The sequence below is a fragment of the Vipera ursinii genome, assembly GCF_947247035.1.
Source record: "Vipera ursinii genome assembly, chromosome: 1".
Classification (NCBI taxonomy): Eukaryota; Metazoa; Chordata; class Lepidosauria; order Squamata; family Viperidae; genus Vipera; species Vipera ursinii.
Genome location: NC_139512.1, coordinates 303736800 through 303755431, shown reverse-complemented (window position 1 = coordinate 303755431; position 18632 = coordinate 303736800). Strand labels below are relative to the sequence as shown.

The 18632-nt window shown below is 49.2% G+C and overlaps 1 protein-coding gene across 6 annotated transcripts in view; it reads left to right on the top strand.

The window, feature by feature from the left end:
* PSEN2 (presenilin 2) overlaps positions 1-18632 on the top strand; it is a 76404-nt gene that overhangs the window by 46504 nt on the left and 11268 nt on the right. For 5 of the 6 annotated variants that reach the window (XM_083376386.1, XM_083376390.1, XM_083376389.1 and 2 more), the window contains exons 2-8: positions 1647-1828; positions 3777-4006; positions 4817-4958; positions 6665-6732; positions 15274-15494; positions 17399-17497; positions 18479-18556. In XM_083376386.1, the coding sequence (XP_083232512.1) occupies positions 1685-1828; positions 3777-4006; positions 4817-4958; positions 6665-6732; positions 15274-15494; positions 17399-17497; positions 18479-18556 (982 nt within the window). In that variant the 5' untranslated portion in view covers positions 1647-1684. Of the gene's footprint in view, positions 1-623; positions 820-1646; positions 1829-3776; positions 4007-4816; positions 4959-6664; positions 6733-15273; positions 15495-17398; positions 17498-18478; positions 18557-18632 lie in introns of those variants that run through there. The other variant, XM_083376387.1, reaches the window with a different exon arrangement.

Genomic DNA, 18632 nt, shown 5'->3' with positions numbered 1-18632 from the left:
AATACCCAGATATTTGTAGTGATAATCTTCATCCAGACTCTTGATGTTATTTCCATCTTGATTCCTTCAGTATTCACTATTTTTCCTTTGTTGGTGCACATTTGTCCTGTTCAAACTCCATTGCAATATCTTGGCAGTACTTATAGACAGTGAAGAGCAGCAAAAACAGATTTTCCCACTAGTTTTGTATGGCTCCATACATGCTAATTCTTTCCTGCTTTGTTCTTCACAATTGAGGGTCTTTTTATATTAATAGCAATAGTAATAGCACTTAGACTTATATACCACTTCATAGTGCTTTACAGCCCTCTCTAAGGGGTTTACAGAGTCAGCATATTGCCCCCCAACAATCTGGGTCCTCATTTTACTGACCTCAGAAGGTTGAAAGACTGAGTCAACCGTGAGCCGTTCAGAACTGAATACCTGGAGTGAGCAACGAGTTAGCCTGCAGTACTGCGTTCTAACCACTGTACCACCACGGCTCAGTTAATATGTTAATATGTATCATTCATCCTAACCATGGTCTATAACTTTCACATAAATTAACTCAGAAGGGGAAAGGGAAAATGCACCATGAAAAGAATGTCGTAAAAGAATGCAATTCTGCACGAACTGTGCATGCAGTATACTAATTTGTATTTAGAGGTAACTAGAAAACTAATGAACCATTGGGTTGTCGTTTCAGAGCCATTTCTGTACCTAAACAGAGAAACCAAATGATCGTGCAGAAAAGCAGTAGGAGCAGTAGCAGCTTCTGATTTCCTGCCGTCTTTCCCATTGATTATCTTTGTGGGAAGCTGGCAGGGAGCATTAGAAATGGTCAGTGTGGCTAGGTGCAACAGGGCTAAAGCGGCCATAACTTTGCCAAATATAATAATAATAATAATAATAATAATAATAATAATAATAATAATAATAATAATAATAATATAAAGTTGGAAGGGACCTTGGAGGTCATCTAGTCCAACCCCCTGCTCAGGCAGGAAACCCTATACCATTTCAATCCCAAGGGAATAGTGGATCCTGGACTTTGGATGCATTCTTTAGGTTAGCCTATTTGAGGAACGTTGATTCAAAATTTGTTGCCCTACGATCTACCATTTTGCCCAACTGAAGGTTACAAAGAAACAGGTGAGTTTTTATAGTACAATTGAAAAAGAAATACACTGCATCTTTCTCTTTTGCGGGGAAAACTGTAACAAGACAACTAGATGATGAGGATCTGTTATTGGTAACATAAAGCATTTAAACCTGTTTCTCTGTTGGGTACAATTGGATATAACAGTACCATTTCCCAATCTGATGCTCTTCAAATTTAGTGCCAATTAAATAAGTGGCTGGGATTACCCAAAATGTAACCTAAGTCAGCTAGAAGGTACTGCTTTTGAGAGCCCTAGAAAAAAGTTAGTCTTTTAAAAATTGAATTCCAATACATTTCTTTTTTTAAAAAAACATACACCATGCAAAAAAAATCAATTTTATAAATAAATGTGAAAGCTTTTTAATAGTTCTAGAATACTGGTTATTGCAGAAAAAAATCACCAGTTTTAGAAGCTATCAGCTACCTTGTTAAAGGCTCTTTAATTTTGTAATTATTCTGGGCAGTCTGTTTTGCTTTTACTCTTGTACATTACTTATTTCTACAGTGTCGGGTGTGATTAAGATTCTCCATGAAGAAGGAAGCATGATCGCCTTTATGAACAATTCTGACAGTGAAGAGGAACACTGCACTGAAAGGACATCGTTGATGTCAGCTGAAAGCCCCCTTCTACCTTCTTATCACGATGGAGCACAACCATCTGAAGCTGCAGAAACACTTTCCCACAGGGTAGGAGTCTTTGGAAAAGAATGTGCTGCTTTGCTTAGAATTGGCAGGTATTGTAGAAGTCATTTAGTCACCTTAGGACTAGACTCTCTCTGAAAGTTATTGTTCAATCTTTAGGTTGGAAAGAGTCTAAAATCATTAATATGTACCAAATGAGATACTGGTATTCATTGTATTTAATGAATGACAGTTAGTTTTTAATTGCACTTAAATTAAATCAGGTTTTGTCTGAACCCTGAAAAAGGTCCCTAATGTACATCACTTCCTGAGCAGTGCAGTACAGTACCTATTACAATGTCCTTGACTGATGGCTATTCAACTTCTACCTAAATAACTCAAGCAAAGGGGAACTCACTATATCCCAAGGCAGTTCTAATGCTGAACCATACTATTAGGAGACTTCTAAATTTAGTTAGAATCAGATTTGTCTGTCATGCATAAATAGAAAACAATTCTGTTCCTTTGTCTGACTACCATCCAAGTATAGTATATAATGGTGATCCTGTTCTCTGTGTGAATTCATTTTCTGTGAGTCCTTCTTTTGTATCTTTCAAAAGGCTAGAATGGGCAATTTCGTATGTTCAAGTACATTAGGGTAGTTTTCCCACTGTTTCCCCATCACAGATGGATTGAACTATGTACTAACCAAGTAGGACTATTAATATCCTTGCTTGGGAGTATGGAGTTGACATCCAAAGCACTGGGCTGGCTGTGTTAAAGTATTTGAGCCTCAGCCACCACCAAGACGACACAATAATTTTTAAGGTCAGCCAGTGGCTGAGAAATCAAAGAGCCTTCCTCTTACCATAGCCTCACATGGCCAGACTGCACAAATGAAGATATGGTGTCACTGAGCATATCTGTATGCTTTCAATTAAGTTCTCTTTTTTCTCTTTCATTCAATTGTGTCCGATTCTTTGAAACTGCCTGGACTTTTCTTGTTAATTTTCCTTCAATTTTCTTCTCAAAGTTTCCAGAGGCTAAAGAACATGCCCAGTAACCATAATGCCTCAGTTGACACAGTGTTACAGAAGAATACAGAAAATAATCCAGTTCAATACTACCTTCTTTCCCCATCCTTTATCCCTATAATCAAATTCTGAAAATACAATATGGGTCCTCACAATTACATGATTATCCTTACTAATTGCTAAAATATGCCAACTTCTCTCATAAATTTTAAAAACAAGAGTCTATAGTAATTATATAGAATCTATAGAGATATAGTTACTACATAGAATCTATAAGGTTCATAGCCAGTTGAACTGATTAAGAGACCATGAGTTCTAGTACTGTCTTTGGCACAAAGCCAGCATGGTGGCCTTGGGCCAGCCATTTTTTCTCAGCCAAGGAAGGAAAGAAAGTAATATTGAACTGGATTATTTTTTGCATTCTTCTGTCACATTGTGTCAACTGAGGCATTATGGTTGCTGGGCATGTTCCTTGGCCTCTGGAAATTTATTTATGTATTTATTTAATTCAATTTATATCCCGCCCTTCTTTGAAGACTCAGGGCGGCTTACAAACTTAGCAGTAGCCTTCATTCTATGTATATGCCTGCTTATTAGGGCTTTCACACACCCCAAGCAGCATTATTACAAAGTCAGCTTAATTGCCCCCAACAATCTGGGTCCTCATTTTACCTACTTCGGAAGGATGGAAGGCTGAGTCAACCTTGAGCCTGGTGGGATGCAAACCTGCACTAATTGCAGGCAGCTGGTGTTACTTAAGGAGACATTAGCCCACTGCTCCACCAATGGCAACTTCCTGGACTTTTGACTCTTTTATTACTCAGTTTGCTACAATATTTTTGTCTCCTCAGTTTTTAGATGTCTGAAATGACCACTTTTGGCAAGAGGTTCTGAAGGCATTAAGCAGTTCAGGAAGAACTCTGCTGGGAAGGTAGATCTGCACAACAGTTGCTAACTCTTTCTGTTTATTGTTATTGCAGAATAGACGTACTGGCAGCACTGACAGTTCTAATAAAACACAGGGACACGGGCCTGATCCAGAAAGTGCAGCAAAAGGACATATTGTGCTGGATAATGAGGAGGAAGAGTTGACCTTAAAATATGGAGCAAAGCATGTGATCATGCTGTTTGTGCCTGTAACACTGTGCATGGTTGTAGTTGTTGCAACCATTAAATCAGTCCGTTTCTACACTGAGAAGAATGGGCAACTGTAAGTGATTCTTCACAGACTTTAAAACAATGAATGCATTGTACCAAAAGTGTTTTTTCAAGAGGCAACTGGACTTTCTTTGTTTTTCTTTGAAGACGTTTTGCTTCCTATCCATGAAGCTTCTTCAGCTCTGAGGAAGAAGAAGCTTCTTGGATGAGAAGTGAAACGTCGTCAAAGAAAAACGTCTTGAAAAAGCACTTTTGAAATAACTATGAGAATCTCCATAGACAATGAATGCATTATTTACATTAAGATTATTTCCTATTATTTAGTTTCTTCCAGGGGTGTTTGGATTGCAAACTCCCATAATTCCTAAGTGGAAATAGTAAATTTGTGATAAAGCATGAAGAGATCCAGGAGTCAAGTTTTTAAAGGCGCTTAATTTTTTTTTCATGCATTCCGTATTGTTGTAAGTCCACATGAAATCATATATATTCAAATACAAACAGCACTGGATTTCACAAGTTGAAAATTCCTGTACTTCAGTGATATTTCCACAATCTTTTGTGCATAACAAGTTGCTCAATTTTTTCCAACCTGGAGTCATTCAGATGTTTTGGTGTTCTGCCCATACTGGATGGAAATTAATGAGTGGAAATTCAGCATATCTTGATTCGGGATGATACTGTATCTAAAGATAGGATAAATTCAAAAGCTACATTGCTTGTTTTATAAATGTCTTTTGTTTCTATTGCCTCTGTATTTGAGCTAAAGATTGGCATTCTGTAATACATATATTTTGGAGGGATTGGATTTTGTCTTGATAGTCAATGAGCTTCTTCTCTTAAGATATTTTGCCTTTTCTTTCAGGATTTATACCCCCTTCAGTGAAGATACCCCCTATGTGGGCCAGCGTCTCTTGAGCTCTGTGTTGAATACCATCATCATGATCAGTGTTATTCTAGTGATGACCATCTTTTTGGTTTTGCTGTACAAATATCGTTGCTATAAGGCAAGGCTTTGAATATGTTAGTGAAGGGTCTCAAATTATAGAAGCCTTTTATTTAATTCTATCAGATACTTTCACTCCCTGGTGATAGGCATTCTTTAGGCATGATCCTCAGTGATTCATATGGTATACATTTGCCACATCATTTTAGGCAATTATTCTGCATTTTTCCACGGATTGGAAACATTCAGAAGTGATACTGTTACATCTTTTTAAAAGTGTTGACTGCAGAAAAATAATATCTTAAAAGAATTTTGCAGGATTTAGAAGAACCTCAGTATTATTTTTCAATATTTTAAATTATTCAAACTGTTGGTAAACAAGTAAGATCTTTCTATAGGTTTATCTTGACACATTTTAAAATTGTAAGAAGGTTCCTCTCTATATGTTCAACATGCTATTTTAAGAGTGATTCTACGGGCAAAATAAGGCATCGTTCATTCCAAAATAGGTTGAAAAGTGTTGAGTCATGAAATTGCATTCTTAAACAGATCTGTGTTGCTGATAATGCATTTAATCAAAAAATGAATTCTTCTAGAGGGGAAGTTTTTAACACAATAAAAACATCTCCAGCCTGCTGCTGGATTATGTTGAAATTATATTTCCCACCATTTATCAATACATAGGGGGCGCGGTGACCTAGCGGTTAAGATGCTGGGCTTGTCAACTGGAAGGTTGGCGGTTCAAGACTCAAGTACTGCATGATGGGGTGAGCTCCTGTTCTTGCCCCAGCACCTGCCAACCTAGCAGTTTGAAAGCATGTGAATGCAAGTAGATAAATAGGTACACTTTATTGGGAAGGTAACAGCGTTTCAAGAAACTTGACATATAGTCAAGCTGACCACATGATCATGGAAGCACCTTAGGACAACACTGGCTACCCCAACTAGGAAACAGAAATGAGCAATCTCCACCTAGAGTTGGAAATGACTGGACAGGGGAAACCTTTACCTTTTCCTGTATCAGCAATACAGCCAACTGATTGAGAGTTATGAGTATAGCAGACTAGCACATCTGGAGGGCACAGTGTTAGAGAAGTCTAGCCTAATATTTAGGGAATACTTATAAACTACTTCTGGTGATAAATTCAAAACTTAGTATCCTCATGTTTCTTGCAGGCTTTTGAATGGCTATATAGTCTATTTATATAATGAGATTTTAAAAGGGAAGTAGAAGGCTAATTAAATCAGGCTGATGTGATCAGAGAATATTCGAAAAACAGAAGTTTTAGAGAGGGGCAGGAGTAGAGGAGGAAAATGTACTAGACATTTGGGACAGGGGACTGTTTGACAAGCCTCAGGGAAACTTTAAAGAGGATTAGGTGGCAAAATAAATGAAGGGTGAAATCAAGCTTTTTACTCTTGTCAGAGTTGCATAGAAATACCTGATCTCTCGGAAGTAATTTTTCTCTGAAAAACTTTTGGCATTTCACAGTAAAAACTTTTTTTTCTAAGTTCCTGTGAATTTTTTGACTTTCATTTAGAGTTGGAGGCCTTCTTTATTCTTCTTTGTCTTCCTAAGGCAGCCTTTCCCTCTCTCTCCAGGTATGCTATCATGTGCTGCTAAGGCTTCCATTACCTATGAAGTGAAATCATAGCAAAATCAGGTCAATGTAGCAAAATCGGGTCTATAGCAGAAATCAGGTCAATGCAGTTATCTTTGGAACGTGCAAGAAAGACACCTAACTAGCATATTGTCATCTTTTGCAGTTCATTCATGGGTGGCTGATTCTCTCATCGCTGATGCTTTTGTTTCTCTTCACTTACATCTACCTTGGGTAAGTGAGAACTGTGAATCCTAAGCCACTTAGTATTCTTTAAATAAGGACAGACACAGGTTTAGTGTAGGGATTGCTAAATGATTTGGGATTGCTAAATGGTTTGCATTTAGATTTGGATTTTTGAGGAATAACAGAAAAACATATATGATCAGCGAAAAAAGATGAAGCAACATGACACAAAAAGAGAATAGCATGAACAGGGAAGAAGAAAAAAGCAAGTTCCTTAAAGAAGAATGTTCATTCTTAAATAATGAGGGTCTTTATGTAGTTAAAGAAGAGGAATAGTCTGCCTGTTGGAGCTTTGCTTTCATTCTCATATTTCTTATATAGTCTGATAAAGCAGTCACTGCTTACTAGCTATGCCAGGTCATTAGGCGGCCTTTGTATAATTGTGTGGAACCTAGTTTGGCTGCATTAGCAAAATCTCGGGTAGCGTTTGAAGTACATTTATGATAGACAAGACTAGATGGCTCTTACTTCTGTTCGTTACTTTTAAAATTAGGCTGAGTTAGGCAATTATTGGGCGATGTGTAATATCTCCTTCCTAACCTAGCTTGCCCCATATGTATTTTGTATTCTGAATTAAAATATCAGCTTTCCCACCCACTTCCAAGGGACCTGTAGTGGGGATGATGGCTTATTGGTTAAGTAGTTGTAGAATATCTCTAATGTAGTTTGTTCTCTTCTCTTTGATATCACATAATAACTTATTGGGGAAAAAATATGCTGATCTCCAAAGAGCTGTGATTAGATTAGTATATGCTTGGCTAGGTGGACACATAATGTGACATGGGATCAGGTACCGTATATACTTGAGTATAAGCCGAATTTTTCAGCCCACTTTTTGGGCTGAAAAATTCCACTTCGGCTTATACTCCAGTCAACAAAAAAAACTTACCGAGGACTTGTGCGCGGCCGAGGCTTTGGTGCTTCCGGGATCGCGCGCACCTCTCCCAAGCCACCGCCGTCCGAGACCTGCCGAAGTTTGGGGAGGTTTGGGGAGGTGCGCGCGCACCTCCCCAAACCTCCCCAAACGTCGGCAGGTCTCCGTTCCTCCGCGCCCTGCCTGCCTGCTTCTTCCCGCAGCGGAAAGAAGCAGGCAGGCAGGGCGCAGAGGAACGGAGACCTGCCGACGTTTGGGGAGGTTTGGGCGCCTCCCCAAACCTCCCCAAACGTCGGCAGGTCTCCGTTCCTCCTGCCGACGTTTGGGGAGGTTTGGGCGCCTCCCCAAACCTCCCCAGGTCTCCGTTCCTCCGCGCAGACCTGCCGACGTTTGGGGAGGTTTGGACGCCTCCCCAAACCTCCCCAAACCTCCCCAGGTCTCCGTTCCTCCTGCCGACGTTTGGGGAGGTTTGGGCACCTCCCCAAACCTCCCCAGGTCTCCGTTCCTCCGCGCAGACCTGCCGACGTTTGGGGAGGTTTGGGCGCCTCCCCAAACCTCCCCAGGTCTCCGTTCCTCCTGCCGAGGTTTGGGAAGGTTTGGGCGCCTCCCCAAACCTCCCCAGGTCTCCGTTCCTCCGCGCAGACCTGCCGACATTTGGGGAGGTTTGGGCGCCTCCCCAAACCTCCCCAAACGTCGGCAGGTCTCCGTTCCTCCTGCCGACGTTTGGGGAGGTTTGGGCGCCTCCCCAAACCTCCCCAGGTCTCCATTCCTCCGCGCAGACCTGCCGACGTTTGGGGAGGTTTGGGCGGCTCCCCAAACCTCCCCAAACGTCGGCAGGTCTCCGTTCCTCCTGCCGACGTTTGGGGAGGTTTGGGCACCTCCCCAAACCTCCCCAGGTCTCCGTTCCTTCGCGCAGACCTGCCGACGTTTGGGGAGGTTTGGGCGCCTCCCCAAACCTCCCCAGGTCTCCGTTCCTCCGCGCAGACCTGCCGACGTTTGGGGAGGTTTGGGCGCCTCCCCAAACCTCCCCAGGTCTCCGTTCCTCCTGCCGACGTTTGGGGAGGTTTGGGCGCCTCCCCAGGTCTCCGTTCCTCCGCTCAGACCTGCCGACGTTTGGGGAGGTTTGGGTGCCTCCCCAAACCTCGGCAGGTCTCCGTTCCTCCTGCCGACGTTTGGGGAGGTTTGGGCGCCTCCCCAAACCTCCCCAAACGTCGGCAGGTCTCCGTTCCTCCTGCCGACGTTTGGGGAGGTTTGGGCACCTCCCCAAACCTCCCCAGGTCTCCGTTCCTCCGCGCAGACCTGCCGATGTTTGGGGAGGTTTGGGCGCCTCCCCAAACCTCCCCAGGTCTCCGTTCCTCCTGCCGACGTTTGGAGAGGTTTGGGCGCCTCCCCAAACCTCCCCAGGTCTCCGTTCCTCCACGCAGACCTGCCGACGTTTGGGGAGGTTTGGGCGCCTCCCCAAACCTCCCCAAACGTCGGCAGGTCTCCGTTCCTCCTGCCGACGTTTGGGGAGGTTTGGGCACCTCCCCAAACCTCCCCAGGTCTCCGTTCCTCCGCGCAGACCTGCCGACGTTTGGGGAGGTTTGGGCGCCTCCCCAAACCTCGGCAGGTCTCCGTTCCTCCGCGCAGACCTGCCGACGTTTGGGGAGGTTTGGGCGCCTCCCCAAACCTCCCCAAACGTCGCGCAGACCTGCCGACGTTTGGGGAGGCGCCCAAACCTCCCCAAACGTCGGCAGGTCTGCGCGGAGGAACGGAGACCTGGGGAGGTTTGGGGAGGCGCCCAAACCTCCCCAAACGTCGGCAGGTCTGCGCGGAGGAACGGAGTCCTGGGGAGGTTTGGGGAGGCGCCCAAACCTCCCCAAACTTCGGCAGGAGGAACGGAGACCTGGGGAGGTTTGGGGAGGCGCCCAAACCTCCCCAAACGTCGGCAGGTCTGCGCGGAGGAACGGAGACCTGGGGAGGTTTGGGGAGGCGCCCAAACCTCCCCAAACTTCGGCAGGAGGAACGGAGACCTGGGGAGGTTTGGGGAGGCGCCCAAACCTCCCCAAACGTCGGCAGGTCTGCGCGGAGGAACGGAGACCTGGGGAGGTTTGGGGAGGCGCCCAAACCTCCCCAAACTTCGGCAGGAGGAACGGAGACCTGGGGAGGTTTGGGGAGGCGCCCAAACCTCCCCAAACGTCGGCAGGAGGAACGGAGACCTGCCGACGTTTGGGGAGGTTTGGGGAGGCGCCCAAACCTCCCCAAACGTCGGCAGGTCTGCGCGGAGGAACGGAGACCTGGGGAGGTTTGGGGAGGCGCCCAAACCTCCCCAAACTTCGGCAGGATGAACAGAGACCTTGGGAGGTTTGGGGAGGCGCCCAAACCTCCCCAAACGTCGGCAGGTCTGCGCGGAGGAACGGAGACCTGGGGAGGTTTGGGGAGGCGCCCAAACCTCCCCAAACGTCGGCAGGAGGAACGGAGACCTGCCGACGTTTGGGGAGGTTTGGGGAGGTGCCCAAACCTCCCCAAACGTCGGCAGGTCTGTGCGGAGGAATGGAGACCTGGGGAGGTTTGGGGAGGTGCCCAAACCTCCCCAAACGTCGGCAGGAGGAATGGAGACCTGCCGATGTTTGGGGAGGTTTGGGGAGGCGCCCAAACCTCCCCAAACGTCGGCAGGTCTGCGCGGAGGAACGGAGACCTGGGGAGGTTTGGGGAGGCGCCCAAACCTCCCCAAACGTCGGCAGGTCTGCGCGGAGGAACGGAGTCCTGGGGAGGTTTGGGGAGGCGCCCAAACCTCCCCAAACTTCGGCAGGAGGAACGGAGACCTGGGGAGGTTTGGGGAGGCGCCCAAACCTCCCCAAACGTCGGCAGGTCTGCGCGGAGGAACGGAGACCTGGGGAGGTTTGGGGAGGCGCCCAAACCTCCCCAAACTTCGGCAGGAGGAACGGAGACCTGGGGAGGTTTGGGGAGGCGCCCAAACCTCCCCAAACGTCGGCAGGTCTGCGCGGAGGAACGGAGACCTGGGGAGGTTTGGGGAGGCGCCCAAACCTCCCCAAACTTCGGCAGGAGGAACGGAGACCTGGGGAGGTTTGGGGAGGCGCCCAAACCTCCCCAAACGTCGGCAGGAGGAACGGAGACCTGCCGACGTTTGGGGAGGTTTGGGGAGGCGCCCAAACCTCCCCAAATGTCGGCAGGTCTGCGCGGAGGAACGGAGACCTGGGGAGGTTTGGGGAGGCGCCCAAACCTCCCCAAACTTCGGCAGGAGGAATGGAGACCTGCCGACGTTTGGGGAGGTTTGGGGAGGCGCCCAAACCTCCCCAAACGTCGGCAGGTCTGCGCGGAGGAACGGAGACCTGGGGAGGTTTGGGGAGGCGCCCAAACCTCCCCAAACGTCGGCAGGTCTGCGCGGAGGAACGGAGTCCTGGGGAGGTTTGGGGAGGCGCCCAAACCTCCCCAAACTTCAGCAGGAGGAACGGAGACCTGGGGAGGTTTGGGGAGGCGCCCAAACCTCCCCAAACGTCGGCAGGTCTGCGCGGAGGAACGGAGACCTGGGGAGGTTTGGGGAGGCGCCCAAACCTCCCCAAACTTCGGCAGGAGGAACGGAGACCTGGGGAGGTTTGGGGAGGCGCCCAAACCTCCCCAAACGTCGGCAGGTCTGCGCGGAGGAACGGAGACCTGGGGAGGTTTGGGGAGGCGCCCAAACCTCCCCAAACTTCGGCAGGATGAACAGAGACCTTGGGAGGTTTGGGGAGGCGCCCAAACCTCCCCAAACGTCGGCAGGTCTGCGCGGAGGAACGGAGACCTGGGGAGGTTTGGGGAGGCGCCCAAACCTCCCCAAACGTTGGCAGGAGGAACGGAGACCTGCCGACGTTTGGGGAGGTTTGGGGAGGTGCCCAAACCTCCCCAAACGGCAGGTCTGCGCGGAGGAACGGAGACCTGGGGAGGTTTGGGGAGGTGCCCAAACCTCCCCAAACGTCGGCAGGAGGAATGGAGACCTGCCGACGTTTGGGGAGGTTTGGGGAGGCGCCCAAACCTCCCCAAACGTCGGCAGGTCTGCGCGGAGGAACGGAGACCTGGGGAGGTTTGGGGAGGCGCCCAAGCCTCCGTTCCTCCTGCCGACGTTTGGGGAGGTTTGGGCACCTCCCCAAACCTCCCCAGGTCTCCGTTCCTCCGCGCAGACCTGCCGACGTTTGGGGAGGTTTGGGCGCCTCCCCAAACCTCCCCAAACGTCGCGCAGACCTGCCGACGTTTGGGGAGGCGCCCAAACCTCCCCAAACGTCGGCAGGTCTGCGCAGAGGAACGGAGACCTGGGGAGGTTTGGGGAGGCGCCCAAACCTCCCCAAACGTCGGCAGGTCTGCGCGGAGGAACGGAGTCCTGGGGAGGTTTGGGGAGGCGCCCAAACCTCCCCAAACTTCGGCAGGAGGAACGGAGACCTGGGGAGGTTTGGGGAGGCGCCCAAACCTCCCCAAACGTCGGCAGGTCTGCGCGGAGGAACGGAGACCTGGGGAGGTTTGGGGAGGCGCCCAAACCTCCCCAAACGTCGGCAGGAGGAATGGAGACCTGCCGACGTTTGGGGAGGTTTGGGGAGGCGCCCAAACCTCCCCAAACGTCAGCAGGTCTGTGCGGAGAAACAGAGACCTGGGGAGGTTTGGGGAGGCGCCCAAACCTCCCCAAACTTCGGCAGGAGGAACGGAGACCTGGGGAGGTTTGGGTAGGCGCCCAAACCTCCCCAAACGTCGGCAGGTCTGCGCGGAGGAACGGAGACCTGGGGAGGTTTGGGGAGGTGCCCAAACCTCCCCAAACGTCGGCAGGAGGAACAGAGACCTGCCGACGTTTGGGGAGGTTTGGGGAGGCGCCCAAACCTCCCCAAACTTCGGCAGGAGGAACGGAGACCTGGGGAGGTTTGGGGAGGCGCCCAAACCTCCCCAAACGTCAGCAGGTCTGTGCGGAGGAACAGAGACCTGGGGAGGTTTGGGGAGGCGCCCAAACCTCCCCAAACGTCGGCAGGTCTACGCGGAGGAACGGAGACCTGGGGAGGTTTGGGGAGGCGCCCAAACCTCCCCAAACTTCGGCAGGAGGAACGGAGACCTGGGGAGGTTTGGGGAGGCGCCCAAACCTCCCCAAACGTTGGCAGGTCTGTGCGGAGGAACGGAGACCTGGGGAGGTTTGGGGAGGCGCCCAAACCTCCCCAAACGTCGGCAGGAGGAACGGAGACCTGCCGACGTTTGGGGAGGTTTGGGGAGGCGCCCAAACCTCCCCAAACGTCGGCAGGTCTACGCGGAGGAACGGAGACCTGGGCAGGTTTGGGGAGGCGCCCAAACCTCCCAAAACTTCGGCAGGAGGAACGGAGACCTGGGGAGGTTTGGGGAGGCGCCCAAACCTCCCCAAACGTCGGCAGGAGGAACGGAGACCTGCCGACGTTTGGGGAGGTTTGGGGAGGCGCCCAAACCTCCCCAAACGTCGGCCGGTCTGCGCGGAGGAACGGAGACCTGGGGAGATTTGGGGAGGCGCCCAAACCTCCCCAAACTTCGGCAGGATGAACAGAGACCTTGGGAGGTTTGGGGAGGCGCCCAAACCTCCCCAAACGTCGGCAGGTCTGCGCGGAGGAACGGAGAGCTGGGGAGGTTTGGGGAGGCGCCCAAACCTCCCCAAACGTCGGCAGGAGGAACGGAGACCTGCCGACGTTTGGGGAGGTTTGGGGAGGCGCCCAAACCTCCCCAAACGTCGGCAGGTCTGCGCGGAGGAACGGAGACCTGGGGAGGTTTGGGGAGGTGCCCAAACCTCCCCAAACGTCGGCAGGAGGAATGGAGACCTGCCGACGTTTGGGGAGGTTTGGGGAGGCGCCCAAACCTCCCCAAACGTCGGCAGATGTGCGCGGAGGAACGGAGACCTGGGGAGGTTTGGGGAGGCGCCCAAGCCTCCCCAAACGTCGGCAGGAGGAACAGAGACCTGGGGAGGTTTGGGGAGGCGCCCAAACCTCCCCAAACTTCGGCAGGAGGAACGGAGACCTGGGGAGGTTTGGGGAGGCGCCCAAACCTCCCCAAACGTCGGCAGGTCTCCGTTCCTCCTGCCGACGTTTGGGGAGGTTTGGGCACCTCCCCAAACCTCCCCAGGTCTCCGTTCCTCCGCGCAGACCTGCCGACGTTTGGGGAGGTTTGGGCGCCTCCCCAAACCTCGGCAGGTCTCCGTTCCTCCGCGCAGACCTGCCGACGTTTGGGGAGGTTTGGGCGCCTCCCCAAACCTCCCCAAACGTCGCGCAGACCTGCCGACGTTTGGGGAGGCGCCCAAACCTCCCCAAACGTCGGCAGGTCTGCGCGGAGGAACGGAGACCTGGGGAGGTTTGGGGAGGCGCCCAAACCTCCCCAAACGTCGGCAGGTCTGCGCGGAGGAACGGTGTCCTGGGGAGGTTTGGGGAGGCTCCCAAACCTCCCCAAACTTCGGCAGGAGGAACGGAGACCTGGGGAGGTTTGGGGAGGCGCCCAAACCTCCCCAAACGTCGGCAGGTCTGCGCGGAGGAACGGAGACCTGGGGAGGTTTGGGGAGGCGCCCAAACCTCCCCAAACTTCGGCAGGAGGAACGGAGACCTGGGGAGGTTTGGGGAGGCGCCCAAACCTCCCCAAACGTTGGCAGGTCTGCGCGGAGGAACGGAGACCTGGGGAGGTTTGGGGAGGCGCCCAAACCTCCCCAAACGTCGGCAGGAGGAACGGAGACCTGCCGACGTTTGGGGAGGTTTGGGGAGGCGCCCAAACCTCCCCAAACGTCGGCAGGTCTACGCGGAGGAACGGAGACCTGGGGAGGTTTGGGGAGGCGCCCAAGCCTCCCCAAACGTCGGCAGGAGGAACGGAGACCTGGGGAGGTTTGGGGAGGCGCCCAAACCTCCCCAAACGTCGGCAGGTCTGCGCGGAGGAACGGAGACCTGGGGAGGTTTGGGGAGGCGCCCAAACCTCCCCAAACATCGGCAGGTCTGCGCGGAGGCGTTTGGGGAGGTGCGCGCGCACCTCCCCAAACCTCCCCAAACTTCGGCAGGTCTCTGGACGGCGGTGGCTTGGGAGAGGTGCGCGCGATCCTGGAAGCACCGAAGCCTCGGCCGCGCACAAGCCCTCGGTAAGCTCCGGGCGGTCACTTGCTTCGCGTCTCCTGAAGGAAGGGGGGGCGACTGGAACGGGCGTGTTTCCTCGCCTGCTGGGCGCCGCGATTTGCCCGGGGAACGCGCGGGCCCCGAATGGCAGCGTGGAGCGAGGAAGCGGACAGCCAGGGCTTCCCCGAGAGCCGCGGCCACACAGGGTATTCCTGTGTATTCAGGCTTGCAAAATGGCGGATCGAGCCTCTGCTGGCGGCAGAGGCTTGCAGAGCGCGGATCCAGCCTCCGCCGGCGGCGGAGGCTTGCAGAACTGCGGATCGGCTTATACTCGAGTCAACAACTTTTCCCAGTTTTTGGGGGTGAAATTGGGGGGTCTCGGCTTATACTCGAGTCGGCTTATACTCAAGTATATACGGTATTTGGATCCTAATTTGATCCTATGAGCTCAGTTATACAGCACATGATTTTGGTCGTACACCTGCAACTTCCCTGTTCTTCCTCTCTCCGAAATAGTGCAGCGTCTCCTTATGTTGTTAGTTCACAGTTACTACATCATAGCAGTGAACTATTTTTATTTTTTATTTTTTTTAACAGCGAAGTACTCAAGACTTACAATGTAGCTATGGATTACCCTACCCTGTTCTTTGTCATCTGGAATTTTGGAGCTGTTGGGATGATTTGCATCCATTGGAAGGGGCCTTTGAAACTTCAGCAAGCCTATCTCATTATGATCAGTGCCTTGATGGCTCTAGTTTTCATTAAGTACCTGCCAGAGTGGTCAGCTTGGGTCATCCTGGGAGGCATCTCTGTTTATGGTATGTCTGCAACAGAATTTGTATGGTGATCCTCTTCTGAAACTGAACATGTCTTTTTGAGGAGATTAAACCAAGTTAATACCATGTCCTAGAAAGAATAAATAATGATAAATATTAAATCTTTGCATTTCACTCCAGAGAGATTATTTCAGCTTTGAAACCTGTATTCAGAAAGTTGCACTCACATATTGCAATACACCTTGATTTATTGTGGTCTTCTCCAGGCTGGGTTTGCGTTTTGTTCTATTCCAGGGGTGTCAAACTCAATTTCATTGAGGGCCGCATCAGCATTGTGGTTGCCCTCAGGGGGCCGGGTGGGTGTGGCCTGGGTGGGCGTGGCCTACTGGGTGGGCATGGCTAGAGTGCGTATGGCCTACTGGGTGGGCGTGGCCAGCTCTACATTGTTCGCATCAAGGGTGCCTATGGGGGCCTGGGCAGGAGTGGGACAGATCTGAGGGTCTCTGGCAAAAGGAGGGTCTCTGGGCCAGGGCCGAGGCAGTGGGAGCCGTTCCCTCACTGTTTCCAGGATGTCTTCGTGGGCCACATGAAACCACTTCGCGGGCTGGATCTGGCCCCGGGGCCTTGTGTTTGACATGTCTGTTCTATTCTGATTGCAAGCAAGGGATCCAAACCTTCCACTCTGATAATAGCCACTAATACTTTCCAAACCTGACAAGCCATAGTTTGTCAAAAAATGGAACCAGAATTATTCTAACTGTTCTGTGTAGCCCCATGCAGACACAAGGAGAGCAAATTGTGGTAACTGATTTATTATCATCATTGTTCATTATGACATTGGAATGTGGCCCGAAGTCATATGCATTGAAACGGCAATCACAGCAAAGCTTTAAATGGATTTTTTTTAATCCAATAACTGTTCTAAAATACATATTAAGAGACTGTGACCAAGTTTTGAAGTACTGTATATACTCCTCAACTTATAACAGTTAATTTATTGACTGTTCAGTTACAATGGCACTGAAAATAGTGACTTATGACCATTTTTCACAGTTATAACCTTTGTAGCATCCCCATGATCAAAATTCAGATGCTTGGCAACTGGTTCATACTTATGACCATTACTGTATCCCAAGGTCATGTGATCCGCTTTCACAACCTTTTGGCAAGCAAAGTCAGTGGGGAAGCCTGATTCACTTAACAATCGGGTTACTAACTTATCAAATGTGGCGAGAAAGGTCGCGAAATGGGGCAAAACTCACTTAGCAAATGTCTCACTTAACAACAGAAATACTGAGCTCAATTGTGGTTGTAAGTCGAAGACTACCTGTATACACAAATGCTTCTCAAAGCTACAAGTCTAAGAATACGTTTATAGTGAAATGTTTCTCCAATTCTTAGTTCCATTTGAATTGTCTTTTTTGCTCTTTCTGTTATTATATTGGCTACATTTCTTCACAATATTTTCATTGCAAAGGAGGGGTAATTAAGAGACAGAAGAATTTGCAGCGGGATATAAATGAAGCAAGAGATTGTTATCTCTTCAGTGATATCAACATTTATTCATGAGTCCATTACCTTGCTTTGCCTAATCATAAAGACGGACTGCGCTTGTCAAGAAGCATTAGATTCTGTGCGCCAAATAAAGTTTGGTGCTTTTATTTCCCTGGATTCCTTATATTATATGGGAGTTTTATTCTGTGAATTTCTCTTTCCCTCATTTGAGGTTCTGAAATTGTGTTTATCTTCTCTCTTATTTCAAAAAGAAAGCTCTCCAAGATTCAGAATGTTTTCTTTGTATATTGTATTATATTTTATTGCTATTATTAGTAAAGCCATAAGTACCTTTTGAGAAAAGTTTGAAAAAACTCCCTGCCATGTAGCAGCAGGAAAATTAGGTGTTCAGAATGCTGCTTGGGATTAAATTGAGATTTTTCTGTCCACAGACTTGATAGCAGTTTTATGTCCAAAGGGACCTCTCCGAATGTTGGTGGAAACAGCACAAGAGAGAAATGAGCCAATATTTCCTGCACTTATTTATTCCTGTGAGTAGAATACAGGCTTCTTTTCTGTGACTGGCCTTTATAGGATTACCCCTGTTGTAGCAACTACTGATGCCTTATTAACTGAAAATATTATTTCGGAATGAAAAAGAAGGAAAATAGAAATTCTATCCTGTTCAGAGGTATTGTTGGATATGCCCAGATCGTGGAAATAGATATAAAATTCAACTTCCTGATTATCTCAGCATTCTTTTAAAAGGAAAGTTTCTGGCCTTGTAAAGTTAGGTTTGCAAGTATGGGCACAATGCCCAGGTTACAGATTTCATATATATTTATTTATTTTATTTATTTTATTTTATTAAATTTATATACCGCCCTTTTCCCGTAGGACTCAGGGCGGTTTACAAGGTGTTTAAAACATCAATACAATACAAAAATTAAAAAACAATTTAAAATGATTAAATTCGATCCCTGAAATAAAATATAAAAACCCCAATTAAAACTCTCAGCCTGGGCCAGAAAGCTCAAAGAGCCAGGTCTTCAGGTCCCGGCGAAATGAACGAAGGTCGGGGGCAGTCCTAAGCTCCACGGGCAGCTGGTTCCAAAGGGCAGGCGCACCCACAGAGAAGGCCCTCCCCCTGGGTGTTATCCGCCGGCAGTCTTTTTCCGGCGGCACCCTGAGAAGGCCCTCCCTGTGGGAGCGCACAGGACGAAGGGAACTTGATGTCGGCAGCAGGTGTTCCCTCAAATATATATAACATATATATCTGTTTCCTAGCTAAGGGAACTAACATTGTATGAAAATGATTTCATGGTCATGTGGGCAGCGTGACTATATGCCAAGGCACACAGAACATTGTGTACTGATAGGCAAATGCAAGTAACTGTAGCATTGGCACATTTTCTTAATATATCACAATTGAGAAATGTAGGGTGGGCTTCAGATTACACTGTACATTGTAACTTTGAACAACCCATCAGTCTTGTTTCATAAGTTTTTATGTTGTTTGTCCTTTCCTTAAGCTGCTATGATGTGGACAATTGGAATGGCAAAGCCAGACAGTGCAGAGAGAAGGACTTCTCAGGAGATATGGAATCCAGGTAATTGATGCACTTGATATAACAAGGGTCATTCTTTTGTTGTTAAGTAAAGTTGAAATGGAATCTACAATGTATT